The following is a 25,805-nucleotide window of genomic DNA, read 5'->3' on the forward strand; positions in this document are numbered from 1 at the left end:
CAGGCCATGTCCTTGCCTGATTTGATGGAGGTTCCACTTAAAACCACCAACTTGCCTGGTGCACCTGTTGTGGGGAAGGTGCAAAAACCTAGAAGCCCACCACCTATTAATCGAAAAAGAGAGAGACCTCCATCTCTCTCGCCCCCTTCCATCAGAAACATTAAAGCTATGACGTCAAATAAATTTGATGTTTTATCTGTTGATGTTTCTGATCAACTGGAAGATAACTTGAATAAATCAGAAATTCAAGTTGAGGTCCACCATCCGCCTCAACAAATAGATCAAAAGGAGACAAAGAAAAAGACAAACGTAAAACCCAATATATCAAGACCATCTCTAAAGAAACCTACAGGAAATAATGTTAGATTAAAAGTTGCCAATGGGAAGACCTCATCCAAGATGTCTTCCAGAAGTGATCCATAGTTGTTCCGATACGTAATACAAACCCTCGGTCCTTTAACAATAGGAAGGTAACTAGCGGCAGCTGGGACGGTCGTAAGCTTCGAACAAGGGGAGAACGGTAGTTAACTGCTTGTGCCGATCTGTGCGCCGATTGCGAGAGGTGAAAGAACATCACTTTTGCTTTCGGCCTCGCGGGTTTTGTGGCAAGGACGTGTTTGTTCGTGCATTCGCCTTCTTCTGCCCCCGCTTCCAAATCGTCCGTAATGCTTTTGTTTATATTGTGTTTTCTACTAATGGTTTGGTTTGACTTGAAAATGAACTGTAAGTACACTGTTTTCATTTTCATTACTTAATTATGAATCAACATGGAGCTATCGCCGTAGAGACGGCGATTTCCGCTCTTTTCATGAATTGAACCCTTGAATTATGTCTCGGTGCCGAGGGCGGGCGCACTCGCGCCGAGTCATGTATTTTGGGCGAAAGTGTGTAATTGAAAGATGTAAGTACTCTTTTTCATTATATTTTTGCCCTGTGCGTTCGTTGCCGAGAGCTTGATTGCGCTCGGCAAGAGCCTCTTATTTTGTATGAATAGAATGCAATGAAAGTGGATTCGCAATGCAGTTTTCTTTTCATTTTCATTTATTAATTGCATCAAATTTAATTTTGGATCAATTTCCGCTCTTACCCGGGAATTAATCCTTACGATTTATTGCTGTGAAAGTGAAAAAAAATAGCAAGTGCAGTATTGTTCATTTTCATATATATTTATGATAGCATCATATTATTATGGATCAAGTTCCGCTCTTACCGGGAATTGATTTTTCCCTCTTAAGTTCTATGAAGTGAATCGCAAGTGCAGTATTCTGTTTCATTTTCATATTACTTTTCACTGCTGTGCGGGGGTAGGGGAAGCGAAGGTCTGCCAGGAAGTCGTCGGAAAGCTCTCCCGCGACTCCCTTGGTATCCGATTCTTCGTCTTCTTTCCTGCCCCCCGCTCAGCTTCCTCGTATTTTGTTTTGGGGGTCTTCCTTCCGTCGGGGTGGGGCATGTCTCCCCCCCGTGCGTGAGGGAACCCCTCTTACTAATCTGTCTGTGCTACCCGCAGGTGCTACAGCCGTGGGAGCACGCCTTGGACAGGTATGGACCACTGCTGGCTGCAGGGCGTGCCTAGCATCCACGATCTGCTGCAGAGTCTAGCGAGGTCTGGGGCGGTGACCTTGGAGTGGTCTCCACTACAACCTTCACGGCCGCTTATGCTGCTCCCCCCGCTGGTCTACACTCCCCATGCTGTGTCGGTGACGCCGTCTGCCCGCTTGCCTAGGGTGCCGGTCGCCGCCGTACCGAGGAGGGGTTATGCCGCCTCCGCCGCCTGTGTTTTTCTTTCGTTCGTTGCCTGCCCCAGACTTTGCGCTGTTCCAGCAGCTCCCGCCCCTGGACCGGCCGCCAGTACCACGCTGGCTGCCGATGATTTACGAGGCGATGGCTGGGCCTGCCTTACTGTCGCTGATGTGGTTCCCGCTACTGGCTTGGCTGTCCCTTCTGTGTTTACCGCTGCCGCTGTTCCTGCCGACTCCATGAGCTGGTTGCTGTTCCTGTCGCTCCTGGTTCCTGCGCCTGTCCATGCTGGTCCTGCCCATGGTGTGTCTTCCCCGTCCCAGGTCCTTCCGGACAGGTGCAGTCGGGCCGTGTTGCTTCGGCAATAGGCCCGACTCCGGGGCCTGGATGGAGGACCTGACGACTGTCCTGCGTGAGCTGACGAAGAAGAGGGAGGTGTCATCTTCGTCTTCGTCTGTTGCTGCCTCTTCCCCTTCGACTTCTAAGGCCCATAAGCCGAAGAAGAAGAAGGCTGCCTCCCCCCCTAAGAAGTCTCCTTCGGGAACTTCTAAGGGCCCGTCCCACCCCGGTGGGACGGGGGGTCCTTCTGCTGGTCCTCCTGCTCCTTCGGGAGCGGGGCCCGTCTCCCCTTCCGTAAGGAAGAGATAGACGGGGACCAGAGGAGTATCGGTTAGCTCTGGTACTTCCTCGCCTGGTGCTAGCGGCGACGTGGCCTGCTACGCCAAGGTTCCGGGCTCGGTCCTCTCGTTCGCGGGAGATCCCGAGTGTACGCTCTCCCTCGGGAGACCGTGCAGCCAAAGTTTCGGCGCCAGAGTTCGCTCGGCGCCAAGACCACGGCACGGAGCAGAAGGCTGGCGAGAACCGCTCAGGTGACTCTCGCCAGGCCAGCGGCCGCTCTTCGCATCGACCAGCTGGTAACCGGGTTTTGTTATTCCCCCTAAGAAGACTCCTTCGGGAACTTCGAAGGGCTCGTCACATTCCGGTGTGACGGGGGGGTTCTTCTGCTGGTCCTCCTGTTCCTTCGGGAACGGGGCCCGTCTCCCCTTCTGAGAAGAAGAAGAAGACGGGGACCAAGGGTGTGCTGGCTACCGCTGGTACACCCTCGCCTGGTCTTGGCAGCTCTGCTGCTAAGCCAGGTACCGGCTCGGTTTCTCGTCTGCGAGAAGTTCCGAGTGTACGATCTCCTTCGGGTGACCGTGCAGCCAAAGTTAAGACGCCTGAGTTCGCTCAGCGTCATGACCGAGGCACGGAGCAGAAGACTGTCGAGAGCCGCCTTTCAAGGTGAACTCTCGGCCAGGCCAGCGGCCGCTCTCGCAGCGACCAGCCGGTACCTCGGGTGGACGTGACGGTCTCTGACCGGCCACGGGTTGAGGCTGGGAAGAGGTCCCCCAGGTCCCCTCGTCCGACGGTACCAGCCTCGGCTGGTACCAGCGGTTTGACGTGCCGCGAGGACGCTCACCGGTCTCACGGCGAAAGCGAGCTCTGCCAGGCGTCACCTGACCGCCGCTCCCACAGGGACCGGGCGGATATCGGTGACCAGCAGCTAAGCAGCGCGTCTGACGCGGGACCGGGGTCGACGTGCTCAGTTGAGCGCTCGCCACAGGTGAGCGGCACGGCCAGGCCTGCAGATCGATCCCCACCGCGGGTTGGTGATCGGCTGCAGCCCCCACACGTACGCTGGTCTGCCAGCGAGCGGGGGGGGAGTCAGGTCTGTCTCTCCACTACCTTCAACTTCCTCGGGCTACACCGGGAAGAGCGAGGTAGCTAGGAGTGATCGTGAGAGGTGCGCCGCTCACGATCCCGTCACGACGCCGCACGTATGGTCTTAGGACCAACCAGGACGTACGCGCAAGTGATTGGAGGCGACCGTCAGGGGGAGAGGGGGGGGGGTAGCGTCAGTTCTGTCTCTCCGATACCTTCAACTTCCATCGGCATACGCCAGGAAGAGCGAGGTATATAGGAGTGATCGTGAGAGAGGCGCCGCTCACGATCCCGTCACGACGCCGCACGTGCCAGGTTGGTCTTAGGACCAACCAGGACGTACGCGCAAGTGATTGGAGGCAACCGTCAGGGATCTGTTGTGGTCCTTCTTCTGAAGGAGGAGGGTCCTGGGAGCTGCTCTTGTTGGAGGGACTGGACGGTCCTACTCCTCAAGACGCTGTAACTTCCGAGATTCAGAGTAACTTTACCCAGGTTATTGCACTGATTCGTCAGCACAACGACTGGGGGGAAGGATCGCCGCTCCCACCAGCAGAGCCCATGTCTCTGCTCGAGTCGTTTTGGGGCCCGAGAGGGAACCCAAACCGACGGTGGGTATGCCGCGATCGGAGCTTGCCTATTCTGTCTTGAACCAGAGTCTCTCGTCTCCGGACAAGAAGGCTCTCTCAGTTCTGGGCCGGTCGATTCAAGCTACTTCCACCTCCTCTACGGCGACAGCGGCGTTTCTACGTGTCTTCGGACACCGTATTTAATACTCCTTCGGTCCTCCTGAGAGGTTTCGACCTCGACGAGGACTGGAATGAGTCGGAGGACGGTATCGGCTCTCTCCTGTCAGGTGTCGATCAGCCCCACCCAGACGACGTTCACAGTGGCGGCAGACCCTTACCTACAGTGAGAGTTCGTAACCCTCCTCGGGGAAAACGTTTTCTCCTGACGATACGTTTTCCCAGACTCTGAGAGGCCATCGCCGCAAGGCGATGGCTGCTCCTACTCTTCTCCAACTGCTAGTTCCACTGGAAGGCGAGCGAGTATCCAATTCCTCCCCCATTCCCTCTCTCCTTACGGCTACGAGGGAAAGGGGAAGGATCCTACAGAGATTTCTCGTAGGATCCCACGTTGGGGGGACCTGCGCTACCAGGGGGGAGGGGGCCTTCGGGTCCTACCTGACGTAAGCCCCGGTCGTTGAGGAGGGATCCTGCCCCATTCTCGATTTCTACGGGAATCGAGAGGACCACCAGCCGATATCGTTTGACGAATTCGGTGGGGGGTTTCGCAGACTGCTTAGAATTCTAACGGAATTTCTAGCGCATTCAGAGTGTTAGAGTTTCTTACGATCTCCAAACACTTAGGCGAGACCACGGTCCAAAGTGAGCGAGACGAGAATCCCCGATATGTTACACGATAATCGGGAACCTCGTCTATGCTCGAATTCCTGGAATTTCTAGCATTAGGAAGAAGACTGCTGCTGAAAGAAGACTATCTCACAGTAGGCGACCAACCTGGAATAGAGAAGAACGGACGGGAATATCCAGTTTGGCTGGAACTATCGTCTTAGTATTCTGTTCACCATTGAAGCTTTCCTTCGAGGAAGACTTCTCCTTCACTCTCTTTAATAGAGAACGAAGGTGGTCGATCTCCAATCCTTATTTTGTTTTCTTGAAGGAAAGAATTTAGGATGGAGATCGTTGTTCAGAATCCTACAAATATACTACGTATATTAACCTCGCGACATGATTCTGCTAAGCAGTTGAATGGTCCGAGGGGTAGGCGCATATCCTGGTTATTCTACGGATTGCGACTTAGACGAAAAGTATTCTAATTGAACTGCAACCCGGGTTGCCTGCAACCTCCCAGGAGTTTCCAGTTTTTCAATTTTATATACTTATGGTGTTGTCACAACAACACCATTTAAAGCTTTTATATTTACGAAATTCGTTTCGCTTAAATATAATTGCTCGAGCATATCTTTTTATGCTCGGTGGTTCTAGCCGAACGCATTCCTTCGTGGAAAGGATTACTTGGCAACTCAGGATGACGAGTCAGCGACAGCTACTGCGTATTGAATTGCCCGAGGCATTTCAGTATCAGCTGCCGCTTTGAGATAGAACGGTTGTTTATGTCTTTTCTCACCTGCTTTGATTGAATAACAACCGTATCTCTGCCCAACAATCACGGACTTAAGTCTCTGATTAACGGGGATTCTCGCATACATGAATGACCATCTACTGCTGAGAAACGCTAGTATTCATCGTCTTCGGTATTGCGAGAATTTTAAACAGAGATATCTATTCGACTCTCATCTTTCTGTTTACGCACGGTAACAGAATTCTGTAATAGTCTCTTGCTGCATCGTATCCCGATAATGCGAATGATTTTTGCGGAATCTGAGTTTGTCCTCAAAATATCTTGTATTCAGAGGTGTACAATTGTTCATTGTTCACCCCGGATTAGCAGATGTATGAAAGACATCGCCTACTCCCACACCTGCAGCTCTACTTCCAAACGTTCAGCCCATGAGAAGCAGTTCTTCAAGCGGCTCTCCCCTGTGTTTCATTACTGAAGAACGCCCCGCTTTCATTGCACAACGGACAGCAATGAAATGGCGGTTAGCGTTTTCAGTCATTTGTAAGCACAGGTTTAGAATCTTGAGATTCCTTCTCTCGATTCAGCTGGAAGACGTAGGTTGCATTCATTGCCTACCTTCGTCTTCAAACGTCAAATAGTGTTGTTTTCCCTTAAGCTGAGATTCAACGGCTATGAGATTTCCCTTGCCATCAGGGACATCGGTCTTTTGAAGGCAATTGACTTTCGCCTTTTGAGCTTATGCATTAAGAGAATCATCGCCGCGCCGTCCGCATCGGGTGACTAACAAATATTTTATTTGTTTGTCTCTCAGCATAACTCTTTAAAGGGACGAAGGTCACGTGACTTACCCACCGGATGCTTGGACAACTTGCCTCTACTGATTCCGAACCAGTCAGTCGGCAGCTGTCAGAGCGCCCGAGTCAGTTACGAACTATGCTATGGACTTAGTTCGGTTGTTCCAGAGCAATCATTACTTCGTCTTAATAGCTTGTCAGTATGAGTACTGTACATAACCAAAGTCGAGAAGAGGGATAGGTCATACGACTATTCCCTTCTTTTCGTCTTAGGTAACTGCAAATGACTTCTCTTGAGAAGTCAAGCAACAAAGGATGGGGATTTGTGACGCTCGATTTCGTACCGATCTTCGTAGCGAAGACTCAGAACCCTTCGGTAACTGACGATTGGTTCGAGTCCTTCACAATACCCTCCCTAATGGACGTCACCGCCTCCGATACGAAGGCTATGCTGCTTTGTCCTGTGAAGGTGCGACGGAGCTGTCTGAAGAAACTCGAACACCCAGGAGATGAGTGTGGACGCCTCTTCATCATTCTCTCGCGTTCCGCAAGACTTCTCCGTGGCGCAGGTAATGAAGGCAGGCGCCTGGTCCAACCGGCCGGACCGCATGCACCTCCTTCTACCTTCAGGATATTGCCCACAGTTCCTTGGATCTTTTTCCTTGGGAACCGTGGTGGTTGCTCAACACGTTGTGTAGTTAACCCAGACCCTCGCAGGCTGAAACAGCATCGAGTCCTGGTGTGACCGTAAGAATGGATGAGGAATGAGAGTGTGACTGGCTCCTCTTCCCATCTTTTTCTCCCTCTACCTTTGGGTAGAGGGACAACGGTCGGTCACCCTGCTGGGTAAGGACGAGATGCAGGTGAGCTACTCAATAGAGCACCATCCTATCCTTTCAGTAGGGATAGGAGTAAATATCCACCACTTCTCCAACAAGGGGGAGGAAGTGGATGCCAAATTGAGACAAACCCATCATTTTATGATTGTCTCTTGCAAACAGGAACAAGTTCTTGCTTGCTGGTACGAAGAGAATAACGCTTGCCTCTCTCTTAGTACTTGGCCCAGAGGTCTGACCATTGATCCTGCGGTGCACACCCCGATCAATCGGACAGAGGTTTGGATCCCTCCCTTGCTCTTACGACCAGGGAGGCACTCCAGGGTTGGACGAACACCAGTCTGTTCACCAAAAAGACTCAGATTCCTCCCACCAAGAAGTGAGTCTTCCTATTGTTAAAGGACCGAGGGTTTGTATTACGTATCGGAACAAATGACAATTTGTCGAAAATTGCATTTTTCCTAACTATACAAACCTGAGGTCCTTTACATATAGTCCCACCTCATGCCACCCCTCACTCTGCAACTTTTTTTGCATGGGCCTAAATTATAAAGCAAAAGTGATTCTTCACCTCTCGGGCGCCGAGCGGGACGCGCCACGATCGGACAAGCAGTTAACTACCGTTCTCCCCTTGTTCGAAGCTTACGACCGTCCCAGCTGCCGCTAGTTACCTTCCTATTGTTAAAGGACCTCAGGTTTGTATAGTTAGGAAAAATGCAATTTTCGACAAATTGTCATTTTTCTCCTCCATTTTGCAATGGAATTGTCAGGGTTTAAGGGCCAAATATGAAGAACTTAAGCTACTAATTCATGAGCATTCCCCCATAATTGTATGTCTACAGGAAAGCAAGCTTGATGCTAATACTCCTTGTCCTCGAGAGTATATTAGCTATAGAACACCATATAATCAACAAGCAGGGAGCCATGGCAGAAGTCTCATTTACGTTCGTCGAGATGTTCCCCAAATATCTTTGTCTATTCGTACACCTCTTCAGGCAGTGGTTGTACAGATTGATATAGGGAGAAAATATACAATATGCTCTCTGTACCTACCTCCAAATGATAATATTTTGTATGATAATTTAGTAGAGGTGATTCAACAACTCCCCCAACCTTTTCTCTTATTGGGAGATTTGAATGGTAGACATCCTTTATGGGGCGATGTTTTAGCAAACACAAGGGGCAATATTATATCATCAATTGTGGAAAATGAGGATGTCGGACTCCTTAATACAGGAGAGCCCACACACTTTCATGTCCAGACAGGTACCTTGTCATGCATTGACCTATCAATCGCAAGCTCTAATTGCCTTCTCGATTTCGATTGGAGGACATTAGATGATTGACATACTAGTGATCATGCACCAATCATTATCAACACTAACAATGGTCCACCTTTACAGAGATCGCCACGATGGAATCTTGACAAGGCAAACTGGGGTAGATTTCGTGAGCTAAGCGAAATTGAAGGGAATGCAGAACAGTTTGAAAATATTGATGATGCCATAGACATGTTGAATGGAACCCTTCATACAGCAGGAGTCAATTCAATTCCCAAAACAACAGGGTTATTCAAACGACGACCAGTCCCCTGGTGGTCTTTAGAATTAACTGCCCTGCACAGAGCCACAAGAAGGTCTTTAACCCGTTTGCGCAGACACCGTACTGAGGAGAATTTAATTATATACAAGAAATGTAGAGCACAGTTCCGTCGTGCCATGAAAGAAGCTAGGCGCCAGTCTTGGGTGTCTTTTGTTTCCTCCATAAACAGTAGAACACCACCATCTTCTGTGTGGAGGAAAGTAAAAAAGATAGCAGGCAAATTCACCCCCAACCCACCACCAGTGTTGAAGTTGAATGATCAGTATGTGACTGGAGCAAACTGAGGTTAGTAATGCCCTATGGCGGATCATTTCTCAAATGTATCACGCAAGTGTGAAGTAGCTCCTGGGTCACCAGTTTAGGAGCAATGAAGAAAATTTTAAATTTTGCAACAGGAAGGGAAGAGTCATACAACTCTCCTTTTACTGAAAGAGAATTTGACTCCGCACTTGCTACATGTAATGATACAGCCCCTGGACCGATGAAATTCCATATGCAATGATTAAACATGTACCTGTTAATACCAAGTTGTTTATTTTAAGCATTATTAACAGAATATGGCATGATCATAGTTATCCAAGTGTTTGGGAACTAGCCATTATTTTAGCCTTTTTAAAACCTGGTAAGGATATAAGTTTTTAGCTGCAAACTATCGACCAATTGCATTGACATCTTGTTTATGTAAGATCATGAAGAAGATGGTTCAATGTAAGATGGTATGGTACCTGGAAAAGAAGGGTATTTTATCACCTATCCAGTGTGGATTTAGAAAAATGCATTCAACGACTGATGTGTTGATGCGACTGGAATCCTCTATTTGTGAAGCCTTTGCTTCCAAACAGCACCATGTAACAGTCTTTTTTGATCTTGAGAAGGCCATATGATACTGCATGGAGATATGGTATACTTAAAACCATTCATGAATTGGGGTTACGAGGAGAGTTACATTGTTCATTAAAAAAAAAATTCAATCATTTGTTTCACATAGATTTTTTCAAGTCAGAGTGGGGGAAACTCTATCAGAGAGGAGATGTCAGGAAGAAGGAGTTTCCCCAGGGTAGTGTGCTAAGTGTACACTATTTGCACTAGCCATTAATGGGATATCCTCTGTCATTCCCCAAGATATTCTCTCAACATTATTTGTAGATGGATCTCTCCATATCATTTGCTGGATCTAGAATGTCGATGGTTGAGAGAAAACTACAACTCTCAATTGACAAAATTATTCAGTGGGCTGATATGAATGGATTTAAGTTTTCGACAAACAAAAACTACTGTTGTCCATTTCTGTCGTATTTGGGGAGTACATCCTGACCCGGATATATACATCAAAGGCCAACGGATCCATGTGTAAATGAAGCTAGATTTTTAGGTTTGATATTTGATTGCAGGTTGACATGGGTTCCTCACTTAAAGGCGTTAAAAGTTTAAGTGTCTTGAGGCTCTGAATCTTCTAAAAGTATTGTCACATACATCATGGGGGCAGACCGCAAAACTATTTTAAAAATTATACAAGGCCTTAATTTTTCAGAAATTAGTTATGGGTGTGAAATATACTCCTCAGCCACCCAAGCCGATTAAAGGTATTAGATTCTATACACCATGCTGGTATTAGATTGTCTACAGGAGCGTTTAGAACTTCGCCTATTCCAAGTCTCCTTGTTGACGCTGGAGAATTAACTTTAGACCTTTACCGAAAGTCTTCTATTATTCGGTAATTGGTTTAGGTTGCAAAGACTTCCCAATTCTTTAGCTTGTCAGACTGCAAACTTTGTAAGGCATTTTAGATATTTTGAGTTACACCCAAAATCTCCTCAACCTTATGGTTTTCGGGTAAAACAATTAATAAACGGTCTTGATATAGCAAGAAATAGAGTTCTTCCATTCAGATATCAGCAACCCCTCCATGGAAATTACCAGATATATCTTTTTGTAAATATTTTATTGGTATAAAAAAGAACATGACTGAATTAGAAGCCAGGTCTCTCTTTCATGAACATGTCGAAGAACATAGGGAATCGACTTTTATATATACAGATGGCTCCAAATCTGATGCTGGCGTTGGATTTGGAGTATATAGTGGTTCTTTTAATTGTAGAGGTGCACTTCCTCTAGTATTTCCTTCCCATATTTAACTTGCAGAAACTCTAAATGGCATATTAACCGCTATTGAGAAAATAGCATTAAAAGATGAGGGCAATTTTACCATTTTTAGTGATGCAAGAAGTGTCCTTCAAGCTTTAGAAGTTTTTAATTCTAGTAACCCTTTGGTTTTAAAGATTTTAGAGTGGCTTTTTATTATTGGTCTGAAAGGCATAACAGTTCGATTTTGTTGGGTTCCGGCACACGTAGGTTTGTGTGTTGTGTGGAAATGAGGAGGCAGATTCACTGGCAAAGAATGCTGCAGCTAAGTTGCTACCAAGAAGGTATCCCATTCATGTAATGATTTTTACCTACAATTAAGAATTTTATTATTTGTAATAATTGGCAAAAGCATTGGGAAAGCTTAGCTGATAATAAGATGAGAGAAATAACAAATGTTATCCCTCCCCTTTGGAAATATAACGTTATGCCCCGAAAGTGGAGTACTACTCTTTGTCGTCTCCGAATTGGTCACACTCGGATGACACATGAGTTTTTGCTAGCTGGCCAACACCAACCATATTGTGACGACTGTTTGATACCCTTGACCGTGAAGCATTTGTTGACTGAATGCCCCACTTATAGCACGGAAAGAAATAGATATCTGTTTGAGGCTCGAGGTGAGGATGGCAGGTTCATCCTTGCCAAGATTCTTGGACATGATGTGTCATACAATGCAAGTGGCATTTTTAGATTTATTTCAGAAGCAGGTCTTCTGAAAGATATTTAACTTTTACAATGATATATTTGCTTTTATGGTTTTAATTACATATAATTATATTCTTTATTTATAATAAACGATATCGGCGTCAATGACCTTCGATGTCAGGATGCCAGAGAACTTCCAATCATTCATTCATTCATTGTTGAAGTTCTTCCAGTGTTAAACTTCCAGTTTTTCTACAGCCAGTTGATTTACAATTGTCAATAAATCATATTATCCAAGCTATAGTTCTACAAAATTTATCCACTCTACTAAATCTTTCCCAGTTCAGCAGATGGATTTTTTCACTGTTCCCTACAAGATGGACCTGAATAACTTCATCCTGCGATTGTGTTTCTTTCACCCATGTCCTGTCAATAGGATAGGTGTGGTTTTCTGATTTTAACCAGGAAGGCCCCTCCCACCAAAAGGAGTTATTTCTTACTTCTTCTGTCCTTTTTCCTCTAGTAATCCAATCACTAGAGTTTTCTGAAGATGGAACGTAAGAAAAGACAATCCCTGTAGTTATAGAGTTAATTTCCACTACTCTATTTTTCACAAATACTGGCAAATTATTCTTTGTCACTAACCATCCCAGGGCAACTTTACTATCAGACCAAATTATTATTTTCTCAAATTTATTTTCTTCAAAAGTTTCAACTATAAATTTACACAATCTTGCACCTAACAACAAAGCCATTAATTCCAATTTAGGTACAGTCAACTCTTTAATGGGTGCTACTCTACCCTTTGCCATAATCAGAGACGAAGTTTTACCACTTGCTCGATAGGCAACACAACCATAAGCTGTTATGCTAGCATCACAGAAAATGTGGAGGTAATCCGCTTTCTCCAGATTAGTGCTTCTGGGGAAGGAAATACTGAGACTTTTCTCTAAGTCTTTGGACAACTCATTCCACTGTTCTAATACAGGAACTGACAATAATTCATCCCATTTCAACTGTTGTTTCCACAAATCCTGTAAGAATACTCTAGCTCGCATCGTAATAGGGATAAGCACTCCTAAAGGATCATAAATTTGGGCAATTGCACTTAGAATTTCACGTTTTGTTTGACCGGTCTTAAGATGATTAGGTGTTATTGTTAATTTATCACTAGAGATGTTCCAGTTTAGGCCTAAAACTTTATAGGTTTGTTTCTCTTTTGATCTTATACGATAAGCATCCGCGACAGTATTCAAAAGATCACTATTACTAGTCCATTCCCTTAAATACAAGTGCGCCTGAGCAAAGATTTTGTTTGCACCAAAAAATAAACTTATCAATTCATCTTCACTGTTGGAGGTAAATTGAAGGTTGTCTACATATAATCCCCTCTTCATCATATCCACTATCTTAGCACAGCTTGAATCTTCTCTAACAGCTGCCAGATGTGATTTAATAGTGGCATTCAAAAGAAACGGAGAACATGTAGCACCGAACAACACCACCCTAAACCTATATATGATTAATTCGCTATTTGGATCCATTGGGTCTTTTAACCATAAAAACCGTGTGTAATAGCGCCTTTTCTTTCTCAATTGCACCATAAGAAATGCTTTTTCTATATCACTAATACAAGCGTAGTTGTTAGTCCTGAACTGCAATAAGACTTTGAGCAAATCTGTCGTAATATGTGGTCTAGTCCACAGACAGTCGTTAAGGCTCAATCCATTTTTGCCTTGTCTCCAAGAACAGTCGAACACTATTCTAATTGGAGTAGTGACACTATCTTTCCTTACACCATGATGTGCTAGATAGTGACAATTTTCAACCGAATTGTTTTTATCTACCCTTTCAATGAACCCCCTATCCTCCTGATCCTTCAGGATTTTTTGATAGTGGTTCAGGTAGGCTTCATCTTTCTGAAATTTTGCACATTGTTGTTTAACCCGGCCCAACGCCATGCCAAAGTTGGATGGGAGCCTCGGCTTATTAGACTTCCATGGTAAGGCCACAACATATTGCTTCTCCATTTCAGAATATACAATGGTATTTTCAAAGTCTTCTAGAACCTTTCTGTCATGTTCTTTCAATTCATTGCAGTCAATACCTACTTTATCTAAATTCCACAAAATATCCAAATCATTCTTTACATCATCAAATTTATGAGTAGCTTCAATTACTTCCTCTTTAGTTGCTAGCTTTAACACAGTTACTTGGGTTTCCTGTACTGGGGGAGCATTACAGGACCCTGTTACAACATATCCAAATATGGTAGGTAACAATATCAATTTTCCAACCTTTCTAAATCCGGGGTGTAAAATGTTAGACATTATCAACACCTACCAATATATCAATGGGTGCTTGCTTGTCCACAGGTAGATCGAAATCTTTGTCCGCTAGACCAATCTTGGTTTTACACAACGTTTTCAAATTTCGTTTAACATTGAATTTCTTAGCATACTCTGGTAATTCATCTACCACAATACAATCCATAATAATCAATCTACCCTTATAAGGAATATAAACACTCACCGTTTCATATTCGTTCACAGGTTTCCTTGTCAAATAACCCCTCAAGGCAATTTTCTCCGTGCCTTTAGATCTATACTGTAGATCCTGAAGTGCTGACCTTCTAATAAAGGTTTGTTCTGCACATGTGTCTAACAATCCCCGAAGACGTACCAAATGTCTTCCTTTGCCCTTTAACACAATTGTGGGTGTTGGTAAAATAGACTTCAGTTTGGATTTTTGACCCTGATCACTTACGGAAAGTGTTCCAATTTGCACACCATTATTAGATTTATTTGCTGATTTAATTGTTGATTTACTTGCTGGTTTGTTGTTTATCACACAGTACACGATGATGTTTTAATCTACATCCGTTTCCACAAATTTGTTTTTCACAATCTACACTAAAGTGCTTATTTGACGCACACACAAAACACAATCGTAAAAACCCGAGACGACTCAATTTCTTATCCCTACTGGCATAGGTTTTACACTGTGTCCACCAGTGTTCACCTTCACACAATGCACATTTTCTTGTTTGTTGAGAACTAAATTTATTAACAGTTCCTTTACTCTTAGGTCTAACCGATTGTGATTGATTCACTGTGAATGTAGATACTGTTGATAAAGTTCCAGGTTTATTTACATCTGTTGAGACGAAAGAGCCTAGATTGTGAATTTCTTCCTCTAGATATTTTTTAAATGTGTCAAACACCAGCCAATCATCTCCACATCTGCGTTTCACAGTTTCACTTACACTCTTAGGCAACTTACCATATAGCAAAATGGTGTAAAGCTCGTTCAACTCCAAGTTTTCACTCTCCAAAGATCTTATAGAGCATTCAAAATTTGCTCTGAATGTTTGTAATGATTCTGAATTAATTTCATCCTTTTTCCCATAAGTGGCTTGGAGAAGAGATATAGCTTGTGAATAGTTCGCAGCTTCCAACTTAAATCCTGAAATCAATTTTAGAGCATCTCCTGTAAGTAAACTTTGCAGATATGAAAATTTCTGAATCGGCTCTAAGTCCACTCGTTGGTGTACCGACACATTGTACAATTCCCAGAAGGAATTCCACTCCAACACATCTCCATTGTAATGTGGGAGATCCAATTTTGGCAATCTAACATTAGTCTTCGGTGTGGTCGGAGGATTTCCAGGAGAACCACTTCCTGACATCGCTGTGATGGCATTGATCAACTTATACCAATGTTCTCCAATTACTACTTCATATTCTGCTTGTTCTTCCACCTCATTCATTCGATCTTCTTCAGTGGTTAAAGCCAATATCTTTTCATTCAGGTCTTGCACAATCTTCATTTGTTTTATGAATAAATCCTTGATTGAAGACAATGTATTGACATTACCTGCGGCAATAGCAGAGTCTATCTTATTTATCCATTTGGTGATCACACCCTTGTAACCCCCTCGTTACCTCACCAAAGCTTCTCTTTCTGCCATTTTTCCAATGATAATTATCAAACCAGCTAAAACCAACAAAAATTTCCAGACTTTCAACAATTTCATCCAACAACTGTTTATACAAAATACAAATATTCAACAATTTCAGCAAATTTAAATTTAATATATATATAACCACCCCATTAAATACAATTAATCAACACACTTCAAGAGAAATTCACTTCAGAACTTATCACAATAATTATATACAGCTTATAACTAATGCAATGCAAGATGCGTAGTCCCTCATCCCCACCCCACTTGGTCCACTTGTGTTATTACCATTCTCCTGAATCAGCATCACTGCTGACTCTTTCATATATTTTTTTTGCTAGTGTTTCAGAGGCTTCTTGAGTCAAATGAACTCCATCATTGCCTAGATCCTCTTCAGTAAGACCATTACCAATGATATAATAACTGGTTGACTTACGTAACCTTTGGTTCAACCTATTTCGACCTTTTCGATATTCATCATAGGTTACATATCTCAGGGTTGTGCGGGGTTCCACAGTGACGATATAGACTATCTTGACTCCATCCACATTGGAGATATCATTTACTAGTTCTATGATATTATTTCGAATATCACTTGTTGATTCAGTATCTTCACTATCTAGATCATTACTTCCTATAAAAAGCACAACTGCCTCTGCTTCACTCCCCTTTACTTCTTCAGATGAGATATCATAACAAGTAGCACCACCTTTTGAGCGTGTTATAAAATGAAGGTTTTCCTCTTCTTCATTTATTTCATCAAAGGCACTTTCCATTTTCCATACCTGAGAATGTCCTAGGATCAGCACTATGCGTTTTTTTGTTTCTTCACTTTCATTATCTGATATGTCAGACATTCCTACGTCTGATGTTTCTATGTCCAACATTGTTAATAATTCACCAAACTGTTCACTAATGGAGAAAAATAGACCAAGCAAGGGTGTAGGAAGGAACTACCTTATAATTACTTAATGCATTATGTTCATTATTTTCAACAGCACAACTAGATTAAATTCCCATAGAATTTTCGTTTAAATAAACTTCAACTTAGCTGCTCGGTCATTAACAAGATGGCCGCCAGTGCGACTATACGTTATTCTTAATTAATGCCGAGACTAGCTTAACCCAACAATGAATGCCCGATCATTGACAAAATGGTCGCCAGTGCGACAACAATATTATCAATGTCGACGCAAACTCACTAATACACAACTCTTAAATTTCACTTTCAACTATTAACGAATTACCAAAATTCAACAACTTTCCAAAATTATTATTTCAATAAAAATCACAACTAATGAAAATCAATTTTCATACTTGAATGTTCTCAATTAGTGGCAACGATTAACACTGATCAATTCAAAATGTACAACGCATATATGATTTTCAATCACTTAAAAGTTCATTTTTTTCCACAAATTTCGACCTTTCGTCGTTGTAAATGGTTTAATAGCCGTTAAACATTTATGAATCTAAAGAGAACGAAATTACTAATTTAAAATTCACACTCGCGATTTCCTACTACGATCGATAAATACAATTAATCAAATAGAGTGCAATTACAAAAGGGAACGATAATATCTTACTCAACAATTTTCCTCATATGATTTACGGCAAAAAATTACGGCGTCAACGTTTTCTAAATTGCCAATACCAACATAGTCATAACAACCCGACGCAACGAACACTTTCTCACGCAGCCCAATACTGGTAAAACACCTATTAGCCTATAAACACAAATATCAAAGTTAAAATATATGCGTTATCAATCAGTTACCAATTATCAATCATCACCCACAAAATAATCAATCCTGGTCACGGCACCATTTATATCTTTACTCAAAAGAATCCAAAATAGTAAACATATAAAATATTCAATAAATATGAAAACCCAAACTTACCCTAATTTGGTTCGCATATTACCAGGTTCACGAACAGATTTTTCAAGGATTCTTTTCTGTTCCTTTCATTCAATAAATCGAGAAATTGCGTTGTGTTTAAATATACGTCTTAAATTACCATATCTTGTGATCGTATCAACCCATTATTTGACCAGGAATAGATTTATACTTATTACTAACCTTTAAAACATTGTGTAATTTCCTATACCACGATCCGAAGAATAGCCTTATTCATTTACAAATGCCTGTCAGTAACAATATCTATCGTGCATGCATGCCCTTCAATATTATCACCTAAAACACTTATAAATTCTTAGACTTAGCTGTAATACATGATGATATTATTTCTCTGAAGTTGTGTTGATTCCTTTACCCCCCTCGCATGTTGAGCTACCGTAAGGCGACGTTGACCTTCACACTTTAACAACTAAACCGGTACTGCCGGACTCTTGACTCAAATCAGTCGGAGACGATTGACGATCCACGCATGCGCGACCCGCATTCACCAACGACAATACTTAACTACTTGTTAAAGATTACTTAGAGTTAAACCACCATTTAATGTATTTAACCCTTCAAAACACTTAATATAAAGAAATATTATACTAGCACTAACAATTCCACACAATATATATATAATTTTCTACGCATCTTGCACTGCATAATGTTTACAATATTTCCCTTACAAACTAAAGGTAAATGATTGTTTACTGGTCTTTATAAATACACTATCATGATTCCATCTCGAGTCACGATAGTTTGGATGCTGATACCTTACAAGAGATGAACACTTAATGTGTATTTGAATTTGCAGGATAGTCAAGCAACTGTGCTAACAGCTTCCAGTAAGAAGAAACTGAAGAACGTTGGTATATTCCTTAAGGTAAGATTTATTTTTTTGTGCCTGGAGTTGCAGTGTTTATTTTTTTTTAAATAGGAAATTGCTGAGTTTTTAGCTGTCTTGTTCACATATTTTTGCAGAGTACATGTAGGTGCATGTATGTATTTACAAATGACTTTGCCTTTTTTCTGTCATCATTCATCTCAAATCCAGTGATCTCAAATAAGATTATTTTTAAGGAATTTCTAGTCAGATCTTGTTCAGTTAATTGTGAATTGAATTTCGAATGCTGTTTGTGATGTCCAGGATGGGTGATGGATGATGGCATATCTTTCTGTAATTTCTTTTGTTCTTGCAGGAATACAAACTTCTACCTTTTAAGTGGGCATTTAACAATAAACATGCAATGAAAGGTGTAAAAATTATTGTGAACAGTTTTTAAGTGGATATTGAATTTCATAAAACTTATGATAATAGCCAAATTGCGTGCCTTGTATTGTTTACTGACGTTTATGGATTACACTTGCATTCACAAGTAGATGTTACACACCCCTGGTGAACTTAGGCAGTTTGGAAATGTCTTGAATAAAAAGATTACATAAAACGTCTAAGGAAACTACTAATGTATTTTTGAGCAGAATTGAAATTTAATACTCTGATTATCAGTAAACATATCTTCAAACTTAATTTGTTCATATACAAAACAAACCTTTGGTCTTAACATTATGTTAATACTAGCGCCAAGCTGGAAACCGGTAAAATTAATTAAAAAAAACTTGAGATCCAGGGACTATTGGCATCTGTACCAGGTCACATGTTATGTAGTTCCCAGAATGCCCTTGGCGTCCCGTGACCTATCAGTTACTTTCCTACCGCCTTTAAGATAGGACGTGATTACTTTCTACCTGTTTAAAGCCAGTTTAGTTCGCCCATTTTATTCATATTTTCCTTTTTTTCTCTGGGTGATCTCAGTGCGGGTATGATCTGCTAGGTGTGTGTACGTTGCGAGATATTGAGAATTTTGCTTCACCAAGGGAAATTTCTTCAGGATCTCACAAGAGACAAAGGAAATGCCTTGGAGTGAGTGGGTTTTCCTTGTTCAAGATTTTTAACATCAGTATCTACAGTAGGTGCAGAGAAGACGTATGTACTAGTACTAATCCTTGTTCAGTTTGTCGTGGTTAGTCGGTGGAGTAATTGATGAAGTTTCATGGGAAAGGCCAGTACAAAAGAAAGGAGACACCGCCATCTTTGGGTGACCAAGCAGACTGCTCCATATGTTTCGTCACCTGCCTTTTGGTGTTTCCCATACCCGTCATTCCCAGGAGGGAGAGGGGGAGCATCGCCATCTTTGTCCCAGATTTCAGAACCTGATGCATAGAGAATGGAAGAATGTGGTTGGCATTAGGCCTACCAGGCATACCAACCTTGGAAGGGCTGCTTTCTCACTATATGGCGTCATGTTTCCACTCGGACCTGCCGACGATAAATGTTCCGCATCCCCCTGGCCTGCAATTTATGGGAGCGAATGCTACGGCACCGACAACAACATCGATGTTTCCAGGAATGCAGAACTTTGGAAACAGTTTTGCAGTACATGCAGGGATACCAGCAGTAGCCGCTCATCTCTCCCTACAAGCGTGGTGACGTCACAACTGATGTCACACATGGTCATGGCTGACTTCGTGACATCACAGCTTACTGCTTCTCTCACTACTTCGTTGCCTCCGGAGACAAATACGCTTTCTGACTGGAAATCATATTTATTTACCACTACTATCCTGGAATTACGTCACTGGACGAAGCCTTTGCCGCTGCCCTGTGATGATTAAATATTCCTGTTGGTAGAAGTCTCGCAGAATGTGGAGGAATCGAAGAGGAAGAGAGTTCGTCAAGTGTCGTCATCCTCCTCTTCTTCGAGATCATCGTATTTTCATCAGTCTCCACCTCTTCGACTCCTAGGCTCTTTTCTAAGAAGTCTCGTCACGGGACTTCTAAGGGTCTTTCTCCTCAGACTGAGGAGGCACTTGGGTCATCTGTTGGCTCTCCCGTTCCTTCGGGAACCGTCACACTGTCCCCAGGGTCTAGTGTGTCGGTAGCCCAGAGGTTCTGCCCCTAAGGCTAGTTCCGTGTTGGGTGCTTGTAAATCTTCGGATTTGTGTGCATCCAGAGTCGGTGATGCTGAGTCTGCTCACCGTCATGTCCCGGGTATGGGGTGGAAGAAAGGAGTGAGTTGCTCAGGTGACTTGTGCCTTGTCGGTGATTGCTCGGTTCCCAGGGTTGACGTGACGATCCCGTGGGACCTTGCACACAGAGACCAGTGGAGGCACCCCATCCTGTCCTCTTGAGAGGTTTTGGACGAGTTGGAGGACAGTATCAGCTCAGCCCCACCCAGACGACGGTCACGTTCGTGCGACCGACCGGTCTCAGTGGTGGCAGACGCTTTGCCTGCCATACAAGAGTTTCATAACCCTTCCCAGGGAGCGTTCTCTCCACTGCTGCTCCATCAGCTCCTTCCCAGGTCATGCTGGGGCCTGCTGCTTCAGCAGCCGCCGCAGCCCCGTCCTGAATGGGAGAACTTTCTGCTGTCCTGAGGAAGGTGTTGTCATCTTCTTCATCTTCGTAGTTGTTGTAGTCTTCTGCCGCCTTCTCCACTTCTCCTTCCAAGGCTCCACAACCAAGGAAGAAGAAGGTGCTCTCTCTCTCTCTCTCTCTCCTATCTCTTCCTCTCTCTCTCTCCTCTCTCTCTCTCTCTCTCTCTCTCTCTCTCTCTCTCTCTCTCTCTCTCTCTCTCCTCCCTCCCGGTGAGACAGGTGGGCCTTCCACTGGTCCTTCCGCTCCTTCGGGGACGGGGCCCGTCTCTCCTTTCCCAGGGAAGAGAAAGATGGGGCTCTAGAGGTTCCACCTCTGGACCCTGAACCGTCTTGGTCGCTCGCCAGCAAGCGTCACCGAGCATACAGTCACCTGCTGATGACAGTGCAGCCAGGGTCCAGGCCACTGAGTAGGCTCACCGGCAGGACCCAGGCACGGGGCAGAAGGATGGTAAGAGTCGCCCAGTTGACTCGCCAGACCGACGATCACTAGCATAGCACACGACTGGTACACAGGTAAGACGGGGAGGAGGTCCCCCAGGTCCCTGGGAACAGTTTCGGCTGCTTCTGGGACCATGACACGTGAGGATGGTGTTTGGTCTCACCGTATTGGTGGACACTACCAGTCGGCCAATCCGTCGATCACACCAGCGTGATCAGATGGTCTGTACGGCTGGTAGCAGATCCCCTCACACAAGAGACCAACACTACTGTCCTCAGTCCAGCACTTTCCGCAGGGAGGTTGCTGATCCAGACCTGCAGACCGGTCATCACCGGTGGCCAGTTGGTGATCACTTGCAGCCTCCTCTGTCCACCCATTCTGCCGGTAGACAGAGCTGGAGCATCAGATCTACCTCACTGTCCCTTCAACCTCCTCGGCGGGATACACTGGGAGGAGCGAGGCGACCAGGGGGTATTGTGAGGAGTGTGCTTCTCTTGGTCCAGCCACGAGAGCCTATGTGTGCCCGGCTTAGTCTTAGGGCTGAACAAGTTGTACGCTCAAGTGATTAGAGGAGATCTTGGGGGAGCTTGCAAGGACGATGACACTTTCCTAGACTCGCGGAGTGACCATCACCGCTGTTCATGTGATGGTCCTGCCGGACCGTGCACGCAGAGACCAGTGTGGGCTCCCCCCTTTCGGTCCTCTCGAGAGTTTTCGACCTCGATGACAGCCACAGTGACCGACCGGTCTTGGTGGCGGTAAATGTTTCGCCTGCAGTCAATGATTGTCTTGACAGAATTTTATGGGGGGGTCTCACCAAGCGCTTAAAATTCTTTGGAATTTCTAGCACTCTCCGAGTGTTTTGGTCTGCTACAATCTGCAAACACTTGGGCAAGACGAGAATTCCTGATAATTATTACTACGATAACCGGGAATCTCACCGAATGCTCAAATTCCCCGGAATTTCTGGCATTCTTAGAGTGGTTTAGTTTTCCTGTAATTTCCAAACACACTATTGAGACAGACATTTTTTTTTATATAGATGGACACCTTTATTTAGAGCGATGACATTTACAATATGCCACCAGGATATTATTTGTTCCAAGAAATTAACAGTACTTGGCACAGAAATATTCATTGATTTCAGTGCAGCTACATTCTTTTCATCAAACAGTCTTACAGCAAATTGTACATTCTGTCTTTCCAAATTGGTAGGAAAAAGAACTTTCTCTGACAAACCTGGAGCTAGTTTAATATATTAGTTACATTCATTTGTGCACAGTTCTTAAAGTGGCAGAAGACTTGGTTTTTCGTGAATTTGGAAGGTGAAGGTATTACAAAAGTTTGAATGGGATTTTTCTGATTCAACTAATTATTTGAGATGCATTTCAGTAAATGAACTGTATCGAAAAGGAAAAGTAGTGGCACACTTGAGTTATAAGGATTTGGAATGGAGGAGGCAAGTTTGGCACCACACATTTTCTTAAACATATTTCTGTTGACCCTGTTGTTGTCAGAGATTAATTATACAACTATGTTTCATATGTCATGGAGGAATGCCAAAACTTTGTGTCAACTCAAGAAATTTGTCTGTTGTCAGATTACTGACTGGGTGCAAAGCAGCAACATGTTTGCTTTTTTGACAGGAGAGGTGAAATCATAAAACCCTGAACTGTTGTTGCAGCTTCACATGAGTTTACAGAAGTGCTATAAAGTTTACTACCTTTATATGAGAGACATTTCTTTACATGTATCTCATCAAGCAGCACATTTACTAATTTTTTCCTCAAAATTTTCCCTCAAAAAGAGCTCATGGGAATTTTCAATACACACTTTGCACTAGACACAATAAGCTTCCTTAGGGAATCAGGATTAGGGGTACTCTGCTATCACGTAGATGTATGCACAGTTATGGGCTTGACAAATACATGCAATATGCCCAAACCAGAAAATCATAGCTGTATGCTTTTCTCTTCTTACAAAACATTTTTAGCTGCTCAGCACAGAGCCATAACACTCATCTCTCTCAACACTTGTCACTTTCTGATTCACTTTCCAGTAATTCATGGTCCTTGATAACTTCAATACATTGGGTGGGTCTGTCAATATCGCTGATAGCCAATTCAGGGTAGAAATTCAAGTGACTTAACAGATTTTCAAATTCTGACCACTGATCATATTTGTTTTCTGATCCTAAAAGCCATTTGAATTTTTTGAAATCTAAAACAGTGTTTTTCTACCATACTATAATTTTTCAGTCTTTCATCACTTTAAAAGATCCAGTTAGCTTTGGCTGGTCCTTACAATTGACTTTCAAAAAAGATACATAGCCATCACTTGAAACAAACAGCCAGTCCTTAAATAGCTTACTAGGAAAGTTATTAAGAAATTCATCAAAATTATTTATGGTGTCATTTTCCATCCATGTTTGAAACTGTAATTCATCTCAATCTCATACCTTGTCTTTTCTTTTCTGTGGATTGTACAAAGCCGTGGTGCTTTCTTTGACATACATTGGTTGATCAGGAAAGATGGTCGGGTTTGCATCCTTCGTCGGAGTTGGGGTCTCTCTCTTGGCTGTAATTACAGTTCCATTGGGACGTGAATAGTGTCTTTTGTGATGATGAAATGTTCTTCAAAATGCTTAGCACAGACTACTGTATTAGGGGTTGGTGTGAAGTCTTCCCTGTGGATTGCTTTTATCCATTGCTGTCGTCGTTGTTCATCCTTTGGGAAGGATCACTGACACCTCTGTTGCAGAGGAATAAATTAATCTTGCATCCCGGCACACAGCTTGATCTTGCCATCTGTAAAAATATATAATTTAATAATAATGACGTGAAACAGTGGTGTAAAGAAAAGTTTAGCTATTGTTACGTATATAGCGGCCTTGAGAGAAGCTAGATACGTAAACGGAAGTAATTGAGGGATTTCAAGAGGGAATTGCTAACATACCGTAAACTGATAGTTATTAATTTCTTTAGAGGAAGGTCGCCAGAAAACTCAGCTCGTTACTTAACAGCTATTTTATTTACAAAAAGGCCCGTGCTGGCCTGGAGAAAAGTTAAATGATATTGGCCCCCACGTTGGGGCTTATAGTCTCATTCAATTCAAGCTGATTTTCATTCACTTGGGGTAATGCACACTTGCGGGCAGAGACGGCACGTGACTCATGGAATCTGGAAAAGAATCCCAGATTAAACAAGATAAAAGGAAAAATGACTTCTTGCTTTGATTAATTAATTCTCTAATACTGGGGAGAAGGAACTTTTAAGGTTTCACTGAAGTATGCAATGACTCCATTGGTCTGGGACGATCACATAAGGGGAAGCATGCGGCCATGAGGCAGTGAGAGGGAACAAAGGGATGAATTCCTTTTGTTGCTGGAAATTGAATTGGGAGAATGAGGATCAAAATTATAATAGGTGATAAGGGACTGGCAATATGTTGTTTCACAAGACGTACCTGGATGTCGTGTTCAGTGGCTCTTTGTAGAAAATGTGGCTCTTTGTAGAAAAGTATGGGGACCCCTTTGTCCGAGGCCTGGGTCATCGGCGCGCCACTCACACCCTGGGTAGGCCTAACAGGAAGGCAGGTAATTTGACCTCTGTCCGAGATCACGTCTCGCAGCCGACTGAGACCGAATTCAGTTGGGTTGCTTGGGGGTTGGAGGTCAGCTTAACCCCCCACGATCAAGGCAAATCCTGGAAAACAAGCATACAGCCAGCAGAGGGGTCACAGGAAAGAGAGCTTAAGGTATAGGTCTAAGAAGTACCAATCTGCCTACACCCTTCCCTTTTGAGATACGTCCCTACAGCTGATAAAAGACTCTTTTCCCCCAACTGGGGAACTTCCTATCTCTAGCTGGCGGGTTTTGGGTTTCCCGCGATTACTAAAAATCAGCTGATATTCTAAAGAAATGGCTGCCGTTTTCCAAATTGAATTAATTAATTAATTGCAGGGTAGACGAACGATCTATAAACGTCACAGCTCCCCATGTTAAGAAGGCATTCACTCCCTTTCGGGTGTGAAGGTCTTTGCTTAAATAAATTGATCGTCTCGACTACCCCGTTCTCCTATTCCAATTTGAAGTTTTTTTTGAGCCGGGATACAGCTAACTACAGTGGCCTACCTAACTTATAGGCAAAGATGCTAAGTGTACTACTTAATATAGTGATGTAGTCTAGCCTAATAAATAACTACGGGTTGTCTTGTGACGACAGTCTACTCTACCCCTAGATAAGGTTACTTGAAAATTCTACTTGCTACTAACCTAATGCCCTGGTACTAAATCATTAGCCTAACTTACTCAATACATTTAAATGAAGACGCAATCATTCCAGAGTGTGGTACGCACAGCAGTAGTTTAGCGACGGAATTGTAAAAATACATGATTAAGAGGTAATGATGCTTGGGGATGATGAGTGGTTAGTTGACCAGGAGGGAAATGCAATGAGGTAGTTATATTTAAGTGAGGGTTAGTATTACAATGGCTAGGGGTTA

The 25,805-nt window shown here is 43.5% G+C and overlaps 1 protein-coding gene across 8 annotated transcripts in view; it reads left to right on the forward strand.

The window, feature by feature from the left end:
• LOC135219230 (FACT complex subunit spt16-like) overlaps window positions 1-25,805 on the forward strand; it is a 231,369-nt gene that overhangs the window by 97,485 nt on the left and 108,079 nt on the right. For all 8 annotated transcript variants that reach the window (XM_064255818.1, XM_064255819.1, XM_064255821.1 and 5 more), the window contains exon 10: window positions 18,243-18,311. In XM_064255818.1, the coding sequence (XP_064111888.1) occupies window positions 18,243-18,311 (69 nt within the window). The remainder of the gene's footprint in view (window positions 1-18,242; window positions 18,312-25,805) is intronic.

This window comes from Macrobrachium nipponense, chromosome 1 (assembly GCF_015104395.2).
Source record: "Macrobrachium nipponense isolate FS-2020 chromosome 1, ASM1510439v2, whole genome shotgun sequence".
Lineage (NCBI taxonomy): Eukaryota > Metazoa > Arthropoda > Malacostraca > Decapoda > Palaemonidae > Macrobrachium > Macrobrachium nipponense.